This window comes from Pezoporus flaviventris, unplaced genomic scaffold, assembly GCF_033815535.1.
Source record: "Pezoporus flaviventris isolate CSIRO_AGI_PZ_B2104156 unplaced genomic scaffold, CSIRO_AGI_Pfla_v1 ptg000031l, whole genome shotgun sequence".
NCBI lineage: Eukaryota > Metazoa > Chordata > Aves > Psittaciformes > Psittacidae > Pezoporus > Pezoporus flaviventris.
In genome coordinates, this window is record NW_026892579.1 from 7,177,017 (window position 1) to 7,197,536 (window position 20,520).

Consider the following 20,520-nt stretch of genomic DNA (forward strand, 5'->3'; position numbering starts at 1 on the left):
AAAAAAATGCAGGTTAGATGAAGACACCAAATCTAAAGTTTTCAGGTGTTCATTTAGGCAAATATTTTTAGCCTCAATAACGGCATCATTTTCATTTTGCTTCCTTTAACATCCTGTCTCATTTAACTACTGCTATGCTCACCATTGAGATGCATTCCCTACAAGGGCAAAGTAAATTTAAAGTAATTTAGGACAAGCACAAATTAATTCAGAATTAAACTATCTGGTAGCAAAAAGCATGAAGCGTGAAGAGTAGAATTGCTGGATCATCACTACAAACAATTTAAGCGAACTTTTATTGAAGCATTAAGTTGTGGTACAGATATTTTTAAATGATCAAAGTCTAACACCACAGAAATTATAAACACCATACTCCCCCCATCCTGATCACCCTAGATAGTTCAATAATCCATTCGACAGCTTTCATTTTTATAGCTTAGGCTTATGCTTCTATCTGTAAATTGTCTACTTCAGTATTACTTGAAAAGGGATCTTCAGTCTTCTTAAAGGACCTCAAGCCAACAAATGTCAGGTCAGTTGGGACAACATTAAAAAAAAAAACCAAACAAAAAAAAAACCACTGAAATATTGGTCCTCAATATTAACACCAAAAAGCATTAGTGCCATTTACAGCATGTAATCCATAACATTGGTAAAGAACATCAACAATATATTTAAAAAAAAAAAAAAATCAAGCTGTTCCAACCACTCGATTTCTAACCAAGTAGACTTTAGTTTAGAAGCACTGGAAAAGTGCTTCATTTATAAATATGGAAGGAAAACAAAAACCCAAAAAACAACCATTGTGTCAAACCAGAGAAAGTCAAAACGTCACTAGGACAAGAGGGGTAAAAAAATAATCTCAATTTTGTAGTTAACATGCTGGTCTCACAGCTGTTAAAATCCCAGTATTTGCAAACATAGCTGAAAGTGTGCCACCTCTTTCAAGCCTGTATTTTAGTCAATACCATTAAAGTGACTTTGAATTATACTTATTCATGCTCTATGAATAGCATTCTACTTCACTTCTGTCCAGGTGTCCCAGACAGTTCTTGTTCTATGCCTTCACTTTAATGCCCTCAAGTCACCGTAAGAGGAACCACCTTAGTAGTTAGGAGGAAAAAAACAGATGAAGTCACAACACTCAAATACAACATAAGTCACATGCACAACAATGTCACAGGACTGTCACAAGATAGAGGCATTAGCTTTGCTTTGAACAACAAAATGAAGTGACACTGGACCAGTTTAGAAGCACTCTTTACAGTCAGAAGTGGTAGGTCACAGGTTTTACCGAGAGTAATCCAAATCAATCAACACATCCAGACTGGCAAATCCCGCTCCTTCATTAGATCTACCTGCCAGCACCCAAAAGCACCAGCCTCTTAGTCTGACATAACTGGTGATTAGGAAAGAAAATGTCTGGTGCCAAAATGAGCTTGCACTTTGCAGAGCTGTCACACAACTACACCAAAGCACTTACAGCCTGACTCAGCATTTCCCCTCTCAAGCCTTGGACCTTCTTCGAATTCTGCCGTTGTGTAGTAGTGTGACACTCGGGGATGTGGACAGATAAAGAGGCATTAAGGTAAGACGAAATTTTACCAGCATTAGTACCAAGACCCAAGTTTCTAAAGGTGAAAGACCAGTGCATTAGCCCAGTGCTGCAATACAGCTGAGCAAATTCCTTTAAGCTTTATTAGAGCATGAAAAGTCAGTCTGATTTAAAAATAAATGAGCCACCACTTGTAGTAGCAAAACTATTTGTAAATATTTTAAGAATTTTCCAAACATGGACATGTTAGTGAGGAATCAGTTTCATTAGAAATCATAAAAGTTTGTCAAAAACTGTTTTAGACTGAAATCGTAACATAAACGAAAAAAGAGTGACGATTTAACAGAGAACTGTCCCCAGTGAGCAGGTGGAGGCTAAAGCCTAATGAGGACGAAAGCCTTGTCTGTGGGGAATTTTTGGTGATACCTGGAGAAAAACTATACTGTGTGCAATTCTACCTGAATCATTTTTACAAGTGTTGTAAAGTTTCATACAGTAAGATTTTTCTACATGCACTTCAATTTCACAGCAAGAGTGGCATAGAGTACCTAAACACAGAAGAGAGCATTCATGCAAGATATCTAACTCCTTGATATAATAATGCATACAATTCAAAATGGTTATACTATGATTACACCTAGGGCTTTCCACAGCTACAAGGTGGTGGGAGTGGAAAGCGTGGCCCCCTGAATCATTAACTAGAAAGCAACCACCACCTTCTATATGGGATTTCTTTTTGCGCTTTTTCTTCATTCTTAATCAACTATGCTGTTGCTGGCGATTTTTTGTGAAACTGGTAAAGACGAAGTTGTAATCACTGAATTGGGCAATCTGGTGATCAAGACGTTTAAACCCTTCAATCTTCTGGGCAGAAGAGAACACTGTACGACATTTAGAGCTCTAAAAAACAAAAGAATGAAAACGTCACTTTTGTAAACTTAGCATTTAGAGATAGTAAATGCATGTATTTTACATGTGGTTCTTGTGATACTCCAGGGAGATCTTACAGCAGCCTTCCAGTGCCTACAGAAAAGCCGGAGAGCCTTTTACAGAGTCATGTAGTGACAGAACAACGGGGCAATGGTTTTAAACTGAGTGTAGATTTAGAGATAAGGAAGAAGTTCTTTACTGCATGGGTGGTGAGGCACTGGCACTGGTTGCCCATAGAAGCTGTGCCTGCCCCACCCCTGGCAGTGTTCAGGCCAGGCTGGACAGGGCTTTGAGCAACCTGGTCTAGTGGAAGGTCCCCTGCTGATGGCAGGGGGTAGGAACTAGATGATCTTTAAGGTCCCTTCCAACCATAACCAACCTAGGATTCTGTGACTAGCTGGCAACATCACCATAGTACAACTGACAGCTGAAGCCAAATCCAGAAAAATACCGAAGCAAGAAATTATGCCTATACAGAACTGCACAGGAAGTCATTAGAGCACTGAGATTGGGCTGCCCCATATTAGCATTTCCTTAAGTTTCCTGGAGATCAGATTTAGTATATACACCAAAGCAATACTGAAGAATATTTCTACTTTCCAAAGAAACTACCATGCAAACAGAGAAACTGTAAACTACTCATGCTCCAGTAAAAAAACCCAAACAAACTCTACCCTTGCTTTGTTTGCATCTGTGCATTTCAGGGTCTGACCACCTAATGTAAAAAACCTCACCTGATTAACAAAGAGGGTTGTCACAAATTTTCCTGGCTTGAAAACCTCTACAACTTTTCTAATCAGATCATCATAAGAGGTCTGACTTATGTTTGTTTCAAAACTAACATAAGAAAACTCTGGTTCTGGAGTGATGTGAATAGTCCAGTAAGTTCCCTGGAAAGAAAAAAAAATAAATTACCAAATAGTAACTATTTATTTTAACATTCATTATCCCTAAGTGTGAAACTTACATCTGATTTCATCCCATTCATTGAATACCCACAAGGATTGAACATTGTAGCATCAATAACAGAACCTGGTATCAGGTCACGAATTCCACTCATCTGAAATAGAAATTAAAATTACACCATTTAGTTTATTATACACCCTTACATTTGTTTAGATTTAAATCAAAGGCAGGACAAACAATTTAGGTAACAGGACACCAGAAGTCTCCCAGTAACAAGTCAGTCTGATAATGTGTACCACTGTAGATGAACTTGTTTTGCACCCTGCCACTTACTAAGTGACTGACAAGCTGCATGCAAGCTATCAGATACACTGCCTCCCACTGAACCAAGCTGCATACCTCCAAGACGAGGGAACAGCTCAGGATTCTAAAATGGCATGGTTTAGTTGCTTCTTCAACTAAAATGGAAAATGGAGCTCCTGTTCAACCAGTATCCACAAAGTGAAGGCTGTTACCATTTACTCCAGAGTAACAACATATTTCTTTAGAATGAAGTACAATCCCAAGCACTTTGATTCTCCACATGGTAGCTGAGCTACAGCCAAATCTCAATAGCAAATACAGTATGAGAAACAAAGCCTAAGATCAAGTCAATGTACTTGTCAGAGAAACCTGTTTATGTCACAGGACCTTCCCATTGGAAAAATGAAGCAAAACCATCAAGTTACACCTAGACTTTAACCCTCCCTGGCCAAATGGCTCCAGAATTTAACCTTAACTCTGACGCATAGATTCCCATGGCATTCATTATCTTCAGTTTAAGTCTTACTCCTCCTAATCTCCATCCTTCAGCAACAGTTACTCAATCGTGGTTTTAGTTCTACTTCTCCATTTTCCAGAAGACAAGCTTCCAATCATGCAAAGCACTGCAAGTTGCTCCTCTCAACAGATTAAAAGCAGGGGCATTGAAAATGTTAAAATTATACTCCCCAAAACATTCTAGATTTAAATTAAATCCCCAAAACAGCAATCTAACATTTTCTACAGCATCTTTTCTACCCCAAAAATAAACCTTGTATTGAATGGAGAAATGTTTTATTGCCACATTTCCCCCCAAATGCTTAGTTTTCAAGTGAACATACACGAGTGACATCATTTGCAGTAACACCATCTTTCATGTAGAACTGGTCCATAACTACTGGGTCAAGCTCACTCATCAGAATTTCCAGTGTCTGATCAGGCTGATTGGATATCCGACTCTCTGGGAAATCCAGGGTGTACAGGTACCTGCATAAAATACAGATCATGTATGTAATAAATACTAGCAGCACCAAGTTCTACTGTAAGGCCCAAAGATTTCAAAATCTCCACATACATACCAGCAATCAGAATTCATACGCCCCATGCAATAAGCTGCTCCATCTAGACAAGGAAAAAAGTCTCCAGTTAATGCACAACAACTAATCCTTTATGGAAAAGGTTAGCTTAATTTCATATTTAAAGACAGAAGTCTTCTGCAGAACACTAACAGTGCACTGATACAGTCAGCCTCTCCATCAAATAACCAGGCATTTAACTTTAGGAATGTAAAGCCGATAATCAGGAAAACAGGCTCCCCCAGAAGGTGGCCTGGGCACCCTAGTTCAGAGTCTACTACCAGGAAATTCAGATGACAGCTTTGGCTTTGCATGGACAGAAGCCCTGGCACTCTTAAGCATCTATTTAATGAATTTATGACTACCATTTATTTTCAAAATAACTTGGGCAAGTACTACAGCATTTATGTTCCTTGAGAAAGCTTCTCTGTCAGTTAAAATTCAGTGTTATTCTTGTAAGCTTTACATTGTATAAAATGTTTAAATTCAGTCTTTCATGAGTGGCTTCCCTGAGAAAAGCTGACTTTTTTCTTCAGCATATTAGTTGCCTTAAATTACCATCCTACCTTTTTAATGGGGCATTATATAATCCAGTAAGAGCTGGATTCTGCAAACTGACTTACTACACTCCATTTGGAAGTCTTCAGACTTCAGTTAAGACAAGGTACTGACTGTCAAGTTTTGTAGGATTTAGATTTTGACCTTGGCAAGTTAAGTGTCAGAAATGCAGAAAGTAAGTATTTACAGCTTTTGATTTTTATGCAGCTCAAGCTTGTACTGGCTGCAGAACCGCAAGGACTGAGGAATGAATGGCCTGGCAGTCTGTATGTGTCACTTCCCACTTCACACCAACACTTCATACAAGCTGCGCAATATTGCTTAAGTTTCATGAACTTACTTGGGAAAATTTCATTAAGAAACTCGACTTCTTCCTGGAAATTCCTATGTGGGTACTCCTGGTGGGAAGGCTTCATGAAATTCTTACGTGAATAAAAGAAGCTCTGAAAAAAGAAGGAAAAAAACAAGTGCATCATCACAACTACTGAACATACCCATCCATCTTGAATATGAAGATCTAGAAAAACGCAAGCACTTAGCTTTCACAGATCCTAAGCTTTCATTGTCAAAACACTGCTACCTGTATTTCTATTTCAGAGGCATATGGTTATTCTTAGCTTAATTTCTAAGCCTCCGGAAACACCTCCAAATCTGTTTTCCCACAAGAAAATGTCCGTTACTTCAGCACCGACAACACAGACATGGAAGTCTTTCACCCTTAAGTAACCTTAACTCAGCACAATAGCACTTGTAAGTTAGCATCCTTTAAGAGGAAAATAGAAGGCCAAATACTACAGCAAAGTAAGCAATCTTAAACTTCAATTTTCCCATTATGGGAAGCATAAATGACAAAGTTTCAGAATATTTAATAAAATCAGTGAATTTGGAATACTCATAAAAAGCTTTGTACATTCTAAGGAAGATGAAGCATTTCTGACACCTCACCTGAATTGAGTCAAACCCACTGTACTCCCTAGCAAGCTCCAACAGGGGAACCAGTGCTTGCAGTAAGAGGGTGGTACCACACGTCTTCAAAATGAAACGTCTCTTGGAGACAAACATGCTACTCTCACTGTAAAAAAAAAAAAAGGTGTGTTAAAAATATATTAAGTGCTCTACATAAAAGCCTGGAGACACTAGTTAGATCTTGCTTCTCATCCCAACCAAATGCATTACTGTAAGTGAATTCAGCATACAGTACATAAACAAGCTTGGCAAATGGATCAAACCAAGACACTTCAGTTAACATTTGAGAGCTGTTCATGGTTTCCTGGAACAAATACCTGCAGCAAGTGTGATACTGCACAGCAACCACATTTCAAGAAGAGAGGTACTACATGTGTTACATATCCTCAATCTATTCAAGGAATTACAAACATGCTGTGAAGCAGGTACACAACAGACATTCTATTTAACTTCTTAACCAAGACACAGAGTCAAGCTTGAAATCTGACTTACTTGGGTGAAATAAAGCCTCTGAAAACATGAACTCAAAAAAGGCAAAAGCCCTAATTTCATAAACTGCCTGCACCTTCTCCTGAAAAGTGGTAAATCAGCACCTATCCACAAGAACAGGAAGACTCATAATGAAAGTATAGTCATAGCTATAGGATATGCTTTATACATAAGCTTCAGAAGTGAACTATACATAAACCATAAGTCAGATACTTAACTACAGTCCCACTGAACTGGAGACAGGCATAGATACTACATCCAGAACATTTACACGTGTGTAACAAGTATCTTCTCACCAAATAACTGAACAATGGGAATACAAGTCCAGCTTAAACAGCATTCCAAACCGAATTTAAGAATTTGAAGGTTCTATTTTATCCAGCACATAGTTGTAACAAATTACATTCATTTCAGAATTTTATTTCAAATATACAAAGCTTGTGGAATCAAGACTTCAGCACAGTTCCTTGGACTAGCTTGCTTAGCCCAACCTTGCCCTCAAGACAGTCCTTCAGAGTACAAAAGCTTCAGTTTTGTAATCTGAAGTAAAGCAGAAAATGTCACTGTGTCTGTGAAGTTCATGTAAAAAAGTATGAAAGTGTTCTGCACGATGAAAAACATGTATCAAAAGTGGCATCCTTACAACTAACTGCTGAACAGCACAAAACCTCCAGGATTTTGAAGAAGCTACATTTTCACAGGTGTCCTTAGCTCAGCTGCAGGAGCTGTTCCCCCTGACTGCACTGTCTGGGGTTAAAGCCAATCTGCTGGCACAGTTTTTGCCGATCCAAAAATGACATGCACTATTTTGCTGAAGCAATCCTAAACCTCTTTAACTGGGGAGACTTACTTATCTCTGGACAAAATTCAGTGATCAAGTGCAGAAATACCATGGCTGTGTCCTTACTCATTAGCTAAATAAAAAAATACAAAAAAAAATACAAAAACTTTGCTCTCATGAGACTTGGAGTGCTCAAGTGAGGACTTGGAGGTCTCACCATGTACAGTTCTGGTGTCCCCAACATAAGGACATGGAGCTGTTTGAGCAAGTCCAGAGGAGGACTGCAAGGTTGATCGGGGGACTGGAGCACTTCCTTTATGAAGACAGGCTGAGAAAGTTGGGACAGTTCAGCCTGGAGAAGAGAAGGCTGCGTGGAGACCTCACTGCAGCCTTCCAGTATCTGAGGGGTCCTACAAGGATGCTGGGGAGGGACTCTTCATTAGGGACCATAGTGGTAGGACAAGGGGGAATGGGTTCCAACTTAAACAGGGGAAGTTTAGATTGGATATAAGGAGGAAATTCTTTCCTGTGAGGGTGGTGAGGCACTGGAATGGGTTGCCCAAAGAAGCAGTAAATGCTCCATCTCTGGCAGTGTTCAAGGCGAGGTTGGACGGAGCCTTGGGTGGCATGGTTTAGTGTGAGGTGTCCCTGCCCATGGCATAGGAGCTTGGAATTAGATGATCTTAAGGTCCTTCCCAACCCTAACCATTCTGTGATTCTATGATAACTATGAAAACATTTCCACTACTGAACAGAAGCATGGCAGTACGATGCTTAGCAGACCCCTACAAATTGTAGTCACAAAGAACAGGATCTTCACCCAAGGCTGGATTCTCAGGCAAGTGGATCCCATACAACATCTTTAACTTTTTACCTCTTGGAGACTGAAAGAATAAACTAGAGGCTTACCTGAGTACATAAGCTTCCTGCTTGTCAGTTTTTGTCACACTTATGATCAAACAATGCACATTCTCCAGAAGTTTGTCCCACTCAATCCTATAAAGAAATTATAGAAGAACACAAAAAAAAACTATTAAACAAACTGAAGCTTTGTGGAACCCTGGGTGAAAAGTATAGCCTAAAACAAGGCTGCAGCTCTTGTCTTGAGTTGCTGGATCTGAGAGCATGAAAGGCAAAGACTTTTTATATAGGAACTGTACCACAATACAGTAATATCGAATTCTTGGCTCAAGATCTGTTAGGGTAATCTGCTACACAAGGACAATTGTCCAACTGCAATCCCAAGCACCAAATTAGGCAAATCAGGATAACCTTCAATCCTGCATCCCATATGTACTAAGACAGAATTCATTGCTGTAACTTAAGGCATGCTTTAGGTTGAATGTCCATGTACTTTAATCACAATAGCCACTGGCAGCTACCAGAGTAATAAATCAGCAAGTTAACATGTTTAGTGTGCCCAGCTTAGAGTCAAGTTCATAGTTTTTTTAGGGCTGGTTTTCAATTAAATTATCTTAATGACCTGAATTCCTCTTTGATCAATCAGCACCACAGAATTCTTTCTCTGTAGAAAATATAGAAGACTTGTAGCATATAGTTTGCAGTACTACACTGACAAGGAAATAAACGGAACTGTTTTCATATAGTGCAAGTTGAAGCTACAGTGCTAGACTTCAGTCTTGTGGTAGGAATTCAGGATTTCAATGCAATTACTCATTCTACAGGGAATTTTATTAAAAAAAAAAAAATCAAAATCAAAGGGCTCAAATTAAGCCCAAACACTTCCAAGTACTCATGAGGAATGACAGACTTGGGTGGGGTGGGGAGTAAGTTTGGTTGTCACTACAGTCTTGTATCTACACCAGATCAGTAGAATCAAACATAGCAGAATTTGCTATAAAGCAGACAGGAACAGATACAGCTTCCTCAACTTGCAAAATTACAGGCTGCCAGCTGCCCTACTTCTCCCATCCCTCCCTTCCCACAGCACACTCCACCCGCAGGTTTGTGATGGCTCTTATGCTCAGACCTGTCATGAGCCAAGACATTTAGTAACCCAGCTTAAAACAAAGCTGCCCATCAGGGCTGGAACAAATACAGGACCCATTGCAGCTAGTAGCACAAAACTGCTATTTCTTTCATCACCAAGCAAACTATTAGATTAGCTCAGCTGCCCATGTAACTGTCAGTCTAATCCTTCCTCAGAAGTAGGTCTGTCTCCCTTTGACACTACAAAAGCACTGTAGCTGTATTTCAGGACAGAGCACTCGCTATTAATTCTATCAGAAGAGTTCCACCAGCAGCCACCATTTTTCCCCTTGGAAAACTGGTCAGTTTACAAAATTGAAGTTTCAGATTCTGCTGTACATACAGGTAAAATATCCATATGTTCTTTGCTTCTCTAAACACCCCAACAAATGTCTTAATTTCTCCCTCACTTAAAGAATGCCTCTTGAAACTAAATTCTGTACCTTCAGTAATACTTAAGTCTCTTACCCTTGAAAGTGTATGTTACACTAAACCAGGATATTTATACAGAAGTCAACCACAATATACTTAAATGAGACTTGCGCTCTGGCCTCCTTTTACTCAAGACTGAAGCTATTAAAAATGTGTTTAAGAGAATCCTACACATCTTAACATCCCTCAGGATTAAGTGTCAAGCTGAATAAGTTTCTGAACTCAGTGATATAACCAGATACTTCAAATCAAAGTCAGGTTTTCCCTACCTCCCCAGTTAGTGAACCTTGATGAAATACTTTTCTGCAACTACAAACATAGCAGCCCAGACCACTTGAACCTGCATGTCATTAAAAACAAACAAAACAAAGAAAAAAAAACCACCAAAAAGCCCCAACCAACAACCCCAAAAAACTCCACGCAACACCCCACAAAACCAAAAACACAGCCTGTTTTTAATGCTCAGTTGAAGTTCCACACATTCATTCAGCTCTACACTTATGTCACTGACTTGAGTTTAGCTCAGTTTCTGATACTCAAATTTACATGAAAATGCAAGTGTCTTCTCATCTCTGAAAAACCTGGAAAATGCGAAGAGTGAAATAGTTTCTACTACACCTATTTTTTAAATGCTCCTAGACAATCATGCTATTTTGCTGAGGACTGAAGGACATCGATTTCTCTGTAAGCTACAGCACACCTGCATAAGTTGGCCAGCCTTAGTATATTCCCTCTAACATCCTATTATACTCTTCCTATAAACTGAATTAGGTAACGCATCAATTTGTTCAAATCACTCCAGCATCACTAAGGGCGGTATTTCATCTGTCATTAAGTGTCTGACATAGCACTTATGGAAGATGAGGCAGAGTTCCCTTGCACTGCCTGATGCTGAGCTGCAGTAACCCCATTTGTACATTACTACAAATCTGATTTCGTACTTGTATAAATCAATGGGTATGTAACTATCTAAGCTTTGCAAGAGCATACATCTTGGCCTTCACAAGCTTCTTACCTAGTCAGTCAAAACCTTACCATTATGCAGACAAGTGAGAGTCAAGACAGACAAGTCAAGTCAGACAAGCGAGTTGTAAACAAGCATCACTGTAGTGCAGCAGTTCCATCCAGACACCTCAGGAAAATGGCTCATTTAAGTTTCAGTCACATATTAGCAGAGAAAGATGTAACAATTCTGGTGTGCAAGTAGTCCAGCAATGAGGGATCAGTACAGCACACAAACAACAATACAATATTGCATGTTAAGTCCAAAGCCTAAGAAAGTCCCTAGTTAACACTTGTTAGTACTACAGCTGGCATTTAGATACTACGGCTGAAATTTGCAGTTGCCCAAGACTTTGTTTCTTAAAACTTTGCTCAATTCTTTACTATTTCACTACAGAAACCAGAGCTAAGCGTATGCTACATCTTCATGTGTTGAACCTTTAAAGAAATTAAGGGCAAGTTCATAATTTGATCTATTTAGGAAAAAAAGCCTGCAAGTTGAGAAACATAAAAGACACCAGGCTTGACTCATCAGCAGACATGTAACAGGCTAACAACGGGTTGCAGCACCCAGGATGGGACCTGGGAGAAGTTTTGCAGTGATGCTGTCCTGTACCTTACGTATTTTAAGGTTAAGCACAGAAAATTGCAGAAAGGCCATAAAAATGCTGCATTTGATTTCAATATAATCTATTTAAACAAGATGACCTTAGTATTTGACATTTTCCATTGTTTAAAGCTGAGCTAAGGAAGAACATCTGGGACTACTTTCTATCAAGCAGACAGTTCACCAGAACTCTAACTCTTGCATTTCTTCCTTTTCTTTAATCTGTGTAATTGTTACTAGAGACAATCTATGTCCATCCACACTTACTGTAGATACAAGAAAATCCACCTTACAAATAGTATTTCAATAGTTATCAGTACATGTATTGCAGCTGATCCTATTTTATTTTAGCAAATGAAAAATATCCTAAAAGTTAGTAATTGGGAAATACTTGATAACTTTACTACTTATTTCATAACTGATTTTAGCTGGCAAGCAAAGCCTCTAACTGAAGAAAGAGCATCAAAGAGACTGTTTCTCAATAAAATGCTATCATGAGCTTCTGCTCTTCAAAATTCCCCTCTCAATGACATTTGGATGTAGTAATGGTTATTACTATGTCCAAATCACTTCCCATAGCCAGACATGAGAACAATCCCGGACACTTTAGAAACTTTTCTCCTATACTAAAGCCAAGCATACTAGAAAATGATGCACAAATCACTTGTAGCTAAATAAGTTCTGTAGCAGATCTGTATCCACTGGAACTCAAACCAAAAATGCATTTGTGACCAACTCCTCACTGTTAGGTAGGCTTATGTCACACTTCATTCCAAAACTGTAAACTTCAAGTAACTGCCACCTACCAAAAGCCAAAACAGTTTCTCCAGCAGACAAAGCGTGCATCTGAAATGTTTGCACGTGCTCAGAGAACACCAAATTAAAATGGAATACATCTACTCAAATGTAGAAAAGCAGTCCATATTTGTATAGTAGAAAGCTGCTTCCTCTATACTTAACCAGCAGAACATGCAAGAGAAAAACAAAGCTCAGCAATCTACTTTACACCTGTGCCATACTGGCACAGCCTTGTTACCAGAATGCAAATGATTTTCATGCAAACTGCCACCCAAGTATGTCAGTACAGGAAACCTATCAGAACAGAGAAGCATTTTATTTTCAGGAACTATGCTTTGAGCTTTTCATGAAATCAAACCCTCTCTACCAAGTTCAAAACCATCATGTTTGCTCCCTTATTTCATATTTCTGAGAAATAAAGGAGGAATAAGACATGAATCAAATTTCCCTTGCCAGATGAATGATACTTTTGAGTGGAAGTTACTGGCCTATTCTGAGCCTTTACCTTCAAGGGTAGAACAGGTTCTTAACACAGGAGTCTAGTATATCAGGCAGTAACACAAAACTGCTGTTTCAGGCCAGCTGGGAAGGCAATAACAGCAATTTAACAAGATAAAGAACTACATCAGTAAGTTCTTCCTATCAGTGATTAACAGCTTCTACAAGCATATCATCCCACCACCCCAGTAACAGTACCTTGCTAAGGCAGCCTGAACAGCATGGGAATGGGAAGAAAAGCTATTCTGCAGTAGGGCAGGAATTCTTAGGAACTAAATCCTCTGAAACTCTTGCAGACAGCTCAAGCTGCACACACACTCTAGCGCAGCTTTTCATCAAGACAACTGACAGGTCTATAGTAATCACAGCAATAAGCATTTTCATCTTGTACTTTAGTGCAAGATCTTGTTTTAAAAGCAAGCATTCAACTGCAGAGCAGAGCAACTTATTATTCCCTCACCTACTAAGTTTTTTAGGAGCCAGATATATCAGTTACCTCATTAGCAGGCTGCAGTTCAGTAGGCAAATTCCTACCAATGCCACGGTCCAGAGCAGTCAAACTCAATGCCTTGCCTAAACTGACAATGCAGTGAAGACGTAGCCAAGGCATGTGGAAGCTGGCTAAGTATCAGTGTCGGCAGTTGCAATATTAGTTCCATGGATCCTGAAACAGGTAAATGACAGTACAGAGCAACTACACAAAACCCACAAGCTCTTTAAAACACCTCCTAGCAACTCATGTATTTCGTGTAATTCACATGCAGACAACTGCATGTGAATTATTTCCTATGAGAATTATAACAGAGTTTATAAATTGCTGTATAAGATGGATTATCTTTAACTATGTCCACACCCGGAGACACAAGGCACTGGCAACTTGATAATTCTACCTCAGCAGTATCTGTGGAGTGCACAAAACCCACACACCCTCTATATGCTCTGAACATAGATACATAGGAAGACTGCCTGCATCTCCCTTATCTTTAAATTAAGAAACCTTCCAGGGACACACACTTAATCTTGAATTAAAGACAGGCATCTGAATGGAAAATTGCATCCAAAATGTTCCTTAACTAGAAGGTCCTGAGCCAACTACTAAGAAGTTCCCAAAAATTCCAAAACGGCATCAAGATATTTCAGCAATGGCACAAAGATCGTCACAGACAGTCCTTTAAAGTCAGCACACTTCTGTTGCAGGCCTTTTATTATTGCAGTTACAGCAGTATATATGGAATGGCAACTCCATGCTTTACATCCAAAAATATTTAATGGATATCACTGACACTCAAAATGTTTAAGGAAGCATGAGCTCCAATAGGCACATCAGGGCTTCCACAAGACTTACAGACAAGATTCAGGGCAAGTTTGAAAGTCATCTTTTCCACAAGGAACATACTGTAAGGCAGCAAGTATCTACCATAAGTCTCAAATCTTTCTGTCCTCCTGGCTGACTAAACAGCCTTTAGAAAATCCCTTTCAGGAATACACCAGTAGCTACATATTTCAATAGGATGCTTTATGGAGTCTCACTAAGGGACCAAATTTTTGACAAAGTGACTAACCAAATTCTTTAGCAGTTTCAGTGGTAAGGTAGGACAAAACCAAAAAGCCGTCAACAGAAGTCTTAACTTCCTGCAAGCAGTATCACAATCAGTAGTAATAATAGTGAGTGTAAAAGGGTTTGCTTCCTTTGTGTGAAAGCATTATTTAATTACAACTGAGTCACACTCATTTTACCTCTGATTTTGAACTGGTTCACTGAAATCTAGTTTATGAATATCAATTTTGATGATGAGAAGCCTGAATTCTTACATTACATGCTCCAGACTACCTTTCACCTCCACATAAGAAAGTTTAGCAAGCACAATGACAGAAGCCCTTTTCCTGGCACAACCCTGCCATCTTCCCAGGCTCCACACAGAGCAGTGCTACACTATTTTGCTCCAAAGCACTCAGGATTAAGAGCAGAGTAGGGCTCATGGCCCAGTCTCCTTATACATTCACTGTTTGAGACAGCAAACAACACTGCTGTTATTTAGACTGGAGGAAGGGTTAGAGGTGCAGCAGCACTGCAGCACTGAGTTGACTCAGGCTACAGGGTGCAGTACAAAGCAAGTATTTACAGAACTTATCAGATGCTTGACTGTATTGGTGTTTGCAAGTTTTCATGTAGCGCAGGATGAGAATCTCATGTCACCGTCACTTCCTTTTGCTCATCACCACACTTTTTTCTCCAGTTTCCTGCATGTCCACATAATTTAGACATACAGAAAGCCCACTAAAGGTCCATAAACAAGCTTAATTTCGGAGTATTCTTCAGGGTTGAATGCTTTAGATACAGACTTTTAACACTTGCATCATTAACTTATGTTTTAAACTTCTGTATGCTCCAGATACACCTTGAGATGGGAAATGCACAGTTGCACACCATCTCAAAGAATACACAGATTATTTTACTGTGGGGATAGCAGAATGGACTACTGACTCACCACAGAATTCCAGGGCTTGTGGCACAATAATTTTGTGGGCTGTTTTTTTCCTTAATTTTAGCAAACTTTTTTTATATATAGTTCAAGGCTATTATTTAAAATAAACATGCTTTACAAAGCACAGTTGAGAACAAGTACTGAAGTTAAAGCAAATTATTTTGACACCACCAAAACCATTAACTCCATTCCACTTCTGTGCACAAGCAGGGTAGACATCTTTGGGGCTTGCCATTATTTCAACCACAAGAACCTTTAACAGAACTGATTAGCAAATGATTCCCCCACCTGAACAGCAAAGCCTACGCTCAATGCTTTTTAAGTTTATAGTTGAGAACTTTACTGAGTGTATTTAAACAGTATAGATCTCTTCTGAAACACTTGACACCTACCCCAACTCTTCTCTAGCAAGCAGGCTTGCCCCCACAGGAGGAAAAAACCCAAACAAGTGAAAAAACACTTAATCGAATCAGTTCTTGAGCTTTTTTCCCTTTTTTTTTCCTGGTGATATCCAGCAAAGACTTTAAAATATCCAATTCTTAGCAAGCACAGGCTACACGGTTTTGTTTTTTTTTTTTTTTAAAGTTTGAACACCAGCTTAGTCATTCAGTAGATGAATGGCTCACATTTCACTACTAAGCAGGTATTACAATATAAAAGGCAAGCTCAACTGGTTTGGAACTTGATTCCAATTTAGCTATTGTTCTACAATTTCAGCTTTGATTTCAAGTTCAACAGAACCAGCTTATTCAATCACCTTTACAGAATTAGCAGAGGGTTATGCTGTCACATTATTTTTTCATTTGCATCTATCAACTATAATAATTTAATTCTGACAGTGTTCCAAAAGAGAACATTCATACAGAGTCACTGATCATTGCTCCTGGACACAGGTTAACGGCCATTTTCAGACATGTCACAGCTTCCTACCAAAAAGTACACAGCCTCAATTAATATCTTGTATTAAGAACCAGTTAACACAGAGGCCTTCAAAGCTTGTTCACCACTCTGAAACTGTGTTAAAGAACACATTTCACAGCTAGCAGTTTGTATGTACTCTGTTAAAGCTTCACAGCCATATCTAAACCATGCAAAAACTGTCACAATACCTGCCTTGCAATTACATTTAATGCTCTTGAGCAGGTTTTGAAGTTAAGTCTGAAGTTCCATAAAGATGAGCCTGAGCTCACAGGCAGAACACCAGAAAGCATGAATGTGTCAACGAGGAAAGCATCTGCAGAACGCCATCTCTAAACTGGATCTGTATATTCAAGCTCCAGTATATAAACACAAAGTCAAACGAGTATTTTTGACATCTTCCACATTTCAAGTAAAACAAGATGAAACCTGAAGTGCCTACATAACTCAGATGAGCATATATTTCAGCTAGAATTTGCAATAGTCTTCCGGGATTGCCTGATCATTGACTGCACAAGCTGTTACCCTGTGATTATCTGCTACACCACTAAATCTCAAAAGAACTATATAATCACATCTAATTATTTCCATCTTAAGCACATTATTCAGAAAGGTCTAAAATCAGACATGTGAAAGTTACATGAAAAAATTACCTCAGTACACCAACAGGTCAGTGCCAAACGTATTCTTTAGTGCTCCTGGCATAGCAGATGCCTCCGCTACCCATGAGCTAGTGGTGTGTGTATATATACACACACACAACATGGGGGAAAGGCAGTAGGCACCTGCCTACTGGGAATTCAGATCTTTGGATAGTTAACTCTATACATATGTAAACAGAAAAATTGCTGAGAAACACCAAAGGAAAAGACAAATAGCACATGCTAAGCATCTCCGTTCAAAGGCACACTACTATCATTAACATGTTCCAAACACTGAGTACATCACAGCAAGGCTGCCTCCAAGCTACCTGACCAGACCAGCAAGTAATCGTAATGCACAATCAGATCTGGACACACTGAAAACATCCTCCAGCTCCTTTCGGAATCTGAAAAAGCTGAGCACTTTACTATGCTGATAGTTAGCTACCGAGGTAAATATAACCTTCAAATTTGCCCTGCACAAGACAAGCCTATGTCTCTCTTTTCAACTATGTTAGTTAATTACATTTGCATACCAATCCCATCACCCCTACAAACCAGTACATAGGTCTGGGTCTGTTCTAGGCTATATAAGCCAACTTTGCTTTGTAGCTTGCAGCTATGATCTTCCTACCCTTTTTGGACACTTCCGCCAGAACATACTTTTCTGGAGCTCTACACTTGGGACTCTGAAGTGTTCTAGGCCAGGCTAGACAGCGCTTTGGTCTAGTGCGAGGTGTCCCTGCCCGTGGCGGGAGGGGGGCGTCAGTACCAGATGACCTTTAAGGTCCCTTCCGACGCAAACCATTCTGTAATTACTGCGTTTCCAGACGGCCCCCGTATAAAACACCGTACCGGTGATCCCGTACGGCAAGGACACCTCAGTCCGGTGTGGCCAGGCAGGGTCCCGAGGAGGAGCCGCCTGCCGGCAGGTGCCTCCGCACCAGCGCGCTCGCAGTGCCGCCGAAGCACAGCTCCGCCGCGGGAGGAGTGCCCCTGCCGGCGCGAGCCGAGCGCGGAACACGTGTGCACGGGAGCCCGCACGGGCCGCGGCCCTGCCCCGCCCCCCCGAGCGGCGGCAGAAGCGCCAGCGCATTCTTCACATGCCCATTGGGTGACGGGCGCGGGCCCACCCCCTCGCGGCGCTCCGCTCCCATTGGCCCGGCCTTCTCAATGGGGGAACAGGCATCGCGAGCCGGGAGCGGAACCAAGACACTCACGTGTAAACCGCGGCTCTAGCCGCGATTCCCGGAAAGGGGGGGATCCCTCCGCCGCCTGCCACGCCGCGGGGAAGACACGAGAAGGGCTCCCGCGTACCGCCCGCTTCCCCCTCCCTACGTGAGGGCCGCTGCATGAACCTGTCCAGCTACACAGCACCGAGAGCGGCTGCGAAACCGGCCACGTGAGGGGACCATCAATCCTCGTCGCGACAGAAAGAGGGATCTCCCTTTTCCCCCTTCTAGCTTTCATGAACTGAGAACGAGATTCCTATCCCCCACTCCCCGCAGTACCGCACAGCTGGTCCCAACGGGCAGCGATTTTCCAAGCCTTGCCTTCCCATCCCAAAGCCGGCCGGGGCGAGGCCCCATCGCGAGGAGACCCACGGCTCAGCCACTACCAGCCGGCTGCCCGGAGCCGCAGCGAGCGCGGGGTCTTGGTGCAGAGGGGTGGGCGCCGCTGCGATGCCCCCGGCCGCCAGCAGCACTGCGACACTCCGCCACCCCCCCCCACCCCCCCCCCCCCCGGCAGACACTCCTGCCCTGCGCGGCACACGCCCGGCTCTCTTCTTCCCGCCGCCACATGTTGCCAGCAGGCACCGCACGGGGCTGCACGAGGTGGCGGCACGGAATGGCTTCCACGCCGTCCCCGGCACTGCCATTTCCCCCTCCCAGCCCCCTCGCCGCCGCCCCTGTCGGGACTAAGGAAAGCTCCTTGCCTCTGCGGGAGAAGGGGTGGTCTCTGGAGGGCAGCGGAAGGTGACCCCCTGCCCTCCAGCGGCTGCGGCGACCTTGCGCCGGCGGACAGGAGAGGACGGGGCTGTCACTGAGGGAGGGGTAAGGAAGCCGGCAGCCGCGCAAGGGCCGAACCCGCCGCGCGCGCGCGCGGCCGCCGCCGCCACCGGTTGTGCCGAGCCACCCCGGAACCATCCTCCCGTCAGCGCTGCCGCCAGCCCCCGCCACCTCCACACCCAGCTCCGCACCGCTGCCGCCGCCACGCCCGGGCCGGACCCCGCGTGCGCCGGCCATTCAACGGCCCCTCCCGCCCGCCGGCTGCTAAGGGCAGCGCTGCTACTCCCGCCCCAGCCGTTAACGGACCTGGGTATGGTGCGAAGATCGCCGGACCCCTTGCTCTGGTGCGGCTCCTGCTGCGCGGGCTGCTGCCGGGCGAACCACACCTCCAACAGCTTCTCGGTCCCTTCGAAGAAGTGTGCACCGTTCTCCTTCATGGTGAAACAACTCGGCAACCAACAACCACAGAAATTAACGACAACCAAACTACCGCCCCCGGCCGCTACCGTTTGCCGCTGCTGCACGAGCTGCGCTGCCGCCGCCGGGTCCCAGTCCGTCCCGGGCGGGTTTCACCTTCCAGGGGATTCGCTTAATATTAAAAATAAAAAAAAAAATAATAAGCAGGATTTTTTTTTTTTTAAACCAGCGAGAACCACCCGAGTGCGCGGCGGCGGGTGCGGCGTGAGCGTATGTGAGAGGGTTACAGTCCGAGCGGGGGTGCGGGCGGGCAGGCGATGCGGTTCGGTTCCTTGTAGTCCGTGTGTTCCCCTGTTACAGAGAAGAGCGTTGAGCGAGCGCTAGCTAATGTCGCCGGCCATACTGTGTAAGCGAGGGACTAAGTGCGCATGTAGCCCATTTTATACTCCGCAGGTAACCACATCACGTAGGATCGCGCTTGCCTATTGGGCTGCCGCCGCTCCGGCCCGCCGTGCCCCGCTTTCCATTGGAGAATCTTGATGCCTGTCGAGGCATATGCCGGTTTCTCTGGCCCCGCCCACTGCAGCCCGCCTACCCGACCGCCGGGAGCGGGAGAGGGAGCGCGGGCGGCGGCGGGGTTGAGGCAGGGCTGAGGCAGCGCGCGGGGCCGCCGTGTGGCAGGCGCGACGGGGACGGGTCGTCCCCGGGGTGCGGAGCTGGGATGCGGGGAGCGATGGGCGGACTGTGGTCGGCAGTGAGCGATCCGTGGGGGTGCGAGGGGGAGCAGGGCTGAACATGGCCGAGAGATGACATGGGAGCAAACCCCGGAACAAGTACCGCGTAGCGAAAAGCAAGCCCGAGAATAAAGCCTCTTCTCGGGCCGAAGCTGTAACGCTCCCTCTGCATCTACTGCCTCTTGCGTTTGCGCTGTCTCTATTGCTAGCTAGTGAAGGGGAAGCTTAACTGAGCGCCCAGTCGGAATTCTCATTCCCCCTTCCCTTCCAGGAGCTCTGTGTGTGTGACCGAAAGTAAGAAGTTATAATTTATATGCGTGTAGAAATGCCCGGGGAGGGCATGTGGAGCTATGTGCCACACAGGAGAGGCAGCGTCTGCCGGGTGGAGCGGGTGTATGTGCGGGCGCAAAGATTTAACTACCGGCACT

General features: G+C 43.0%; 1 protein-coding gene across 1 annotated transcript; it reads right to left on the minus strand.

Annotated features, from left to right (window-relative positions):
- Positions 1-277: 277 nt before the first annotated feature.
- On the minus strand, positions 278-19,786 carry AMD1 (adenosylmethionine decarboxylase 1). Its single transcript, XM_061460120.1, has 9 exons — positions 19,248-19,786; positions 8,471-8,557; positions 6,271-6,397; positions 5,666-5,768; positions 4,771-4,813; positions 4,534-4,678; positions 3,453-3,545; positions 3,220-3,375; positions 278-2,455 (listed from the first exon to the last, which is right to left on the minus strand). The coding sequence occupies exons 1-9, from the start codon at positions 19,376-19,378 to the stop codon at positions 2,315-2,317; spliced, it is 1,026 nt and encodes a 341-aa protein (XP_061316104.1). The 5' UTR covers positions 19,379-19,786; the 3' UTR covers positions 278-2,314.
- Between the last annotated feature and the right edge of the window lie 734 nt (positions 19,787-20,520).

Bases quoted from the DNA above. Each gene is read 5' to 3' on its own strand.
- AMD1 (XM_061460120.1), bottom strand. From the start codon at position 19,378: ATGAAGGAGAACGGTGCACACTTCTTCGAAGGGACCGAGAAGCTGTTG. The intron at 8,558-19,247 runs GTCCGTTAACGG...ATTTCTTTATAG, and splicing joins GATCTTCGCACCATACCCAG to GATTGAGTGGGACAAACTTC. The intron at 6,398-8,470 runs GTAAGCCTCTAG...TTTTTTTTACAG, and splicing joins CAGGAAGCTTATGTACTCAG to TGAGAGTAGCATGTTTGTCT.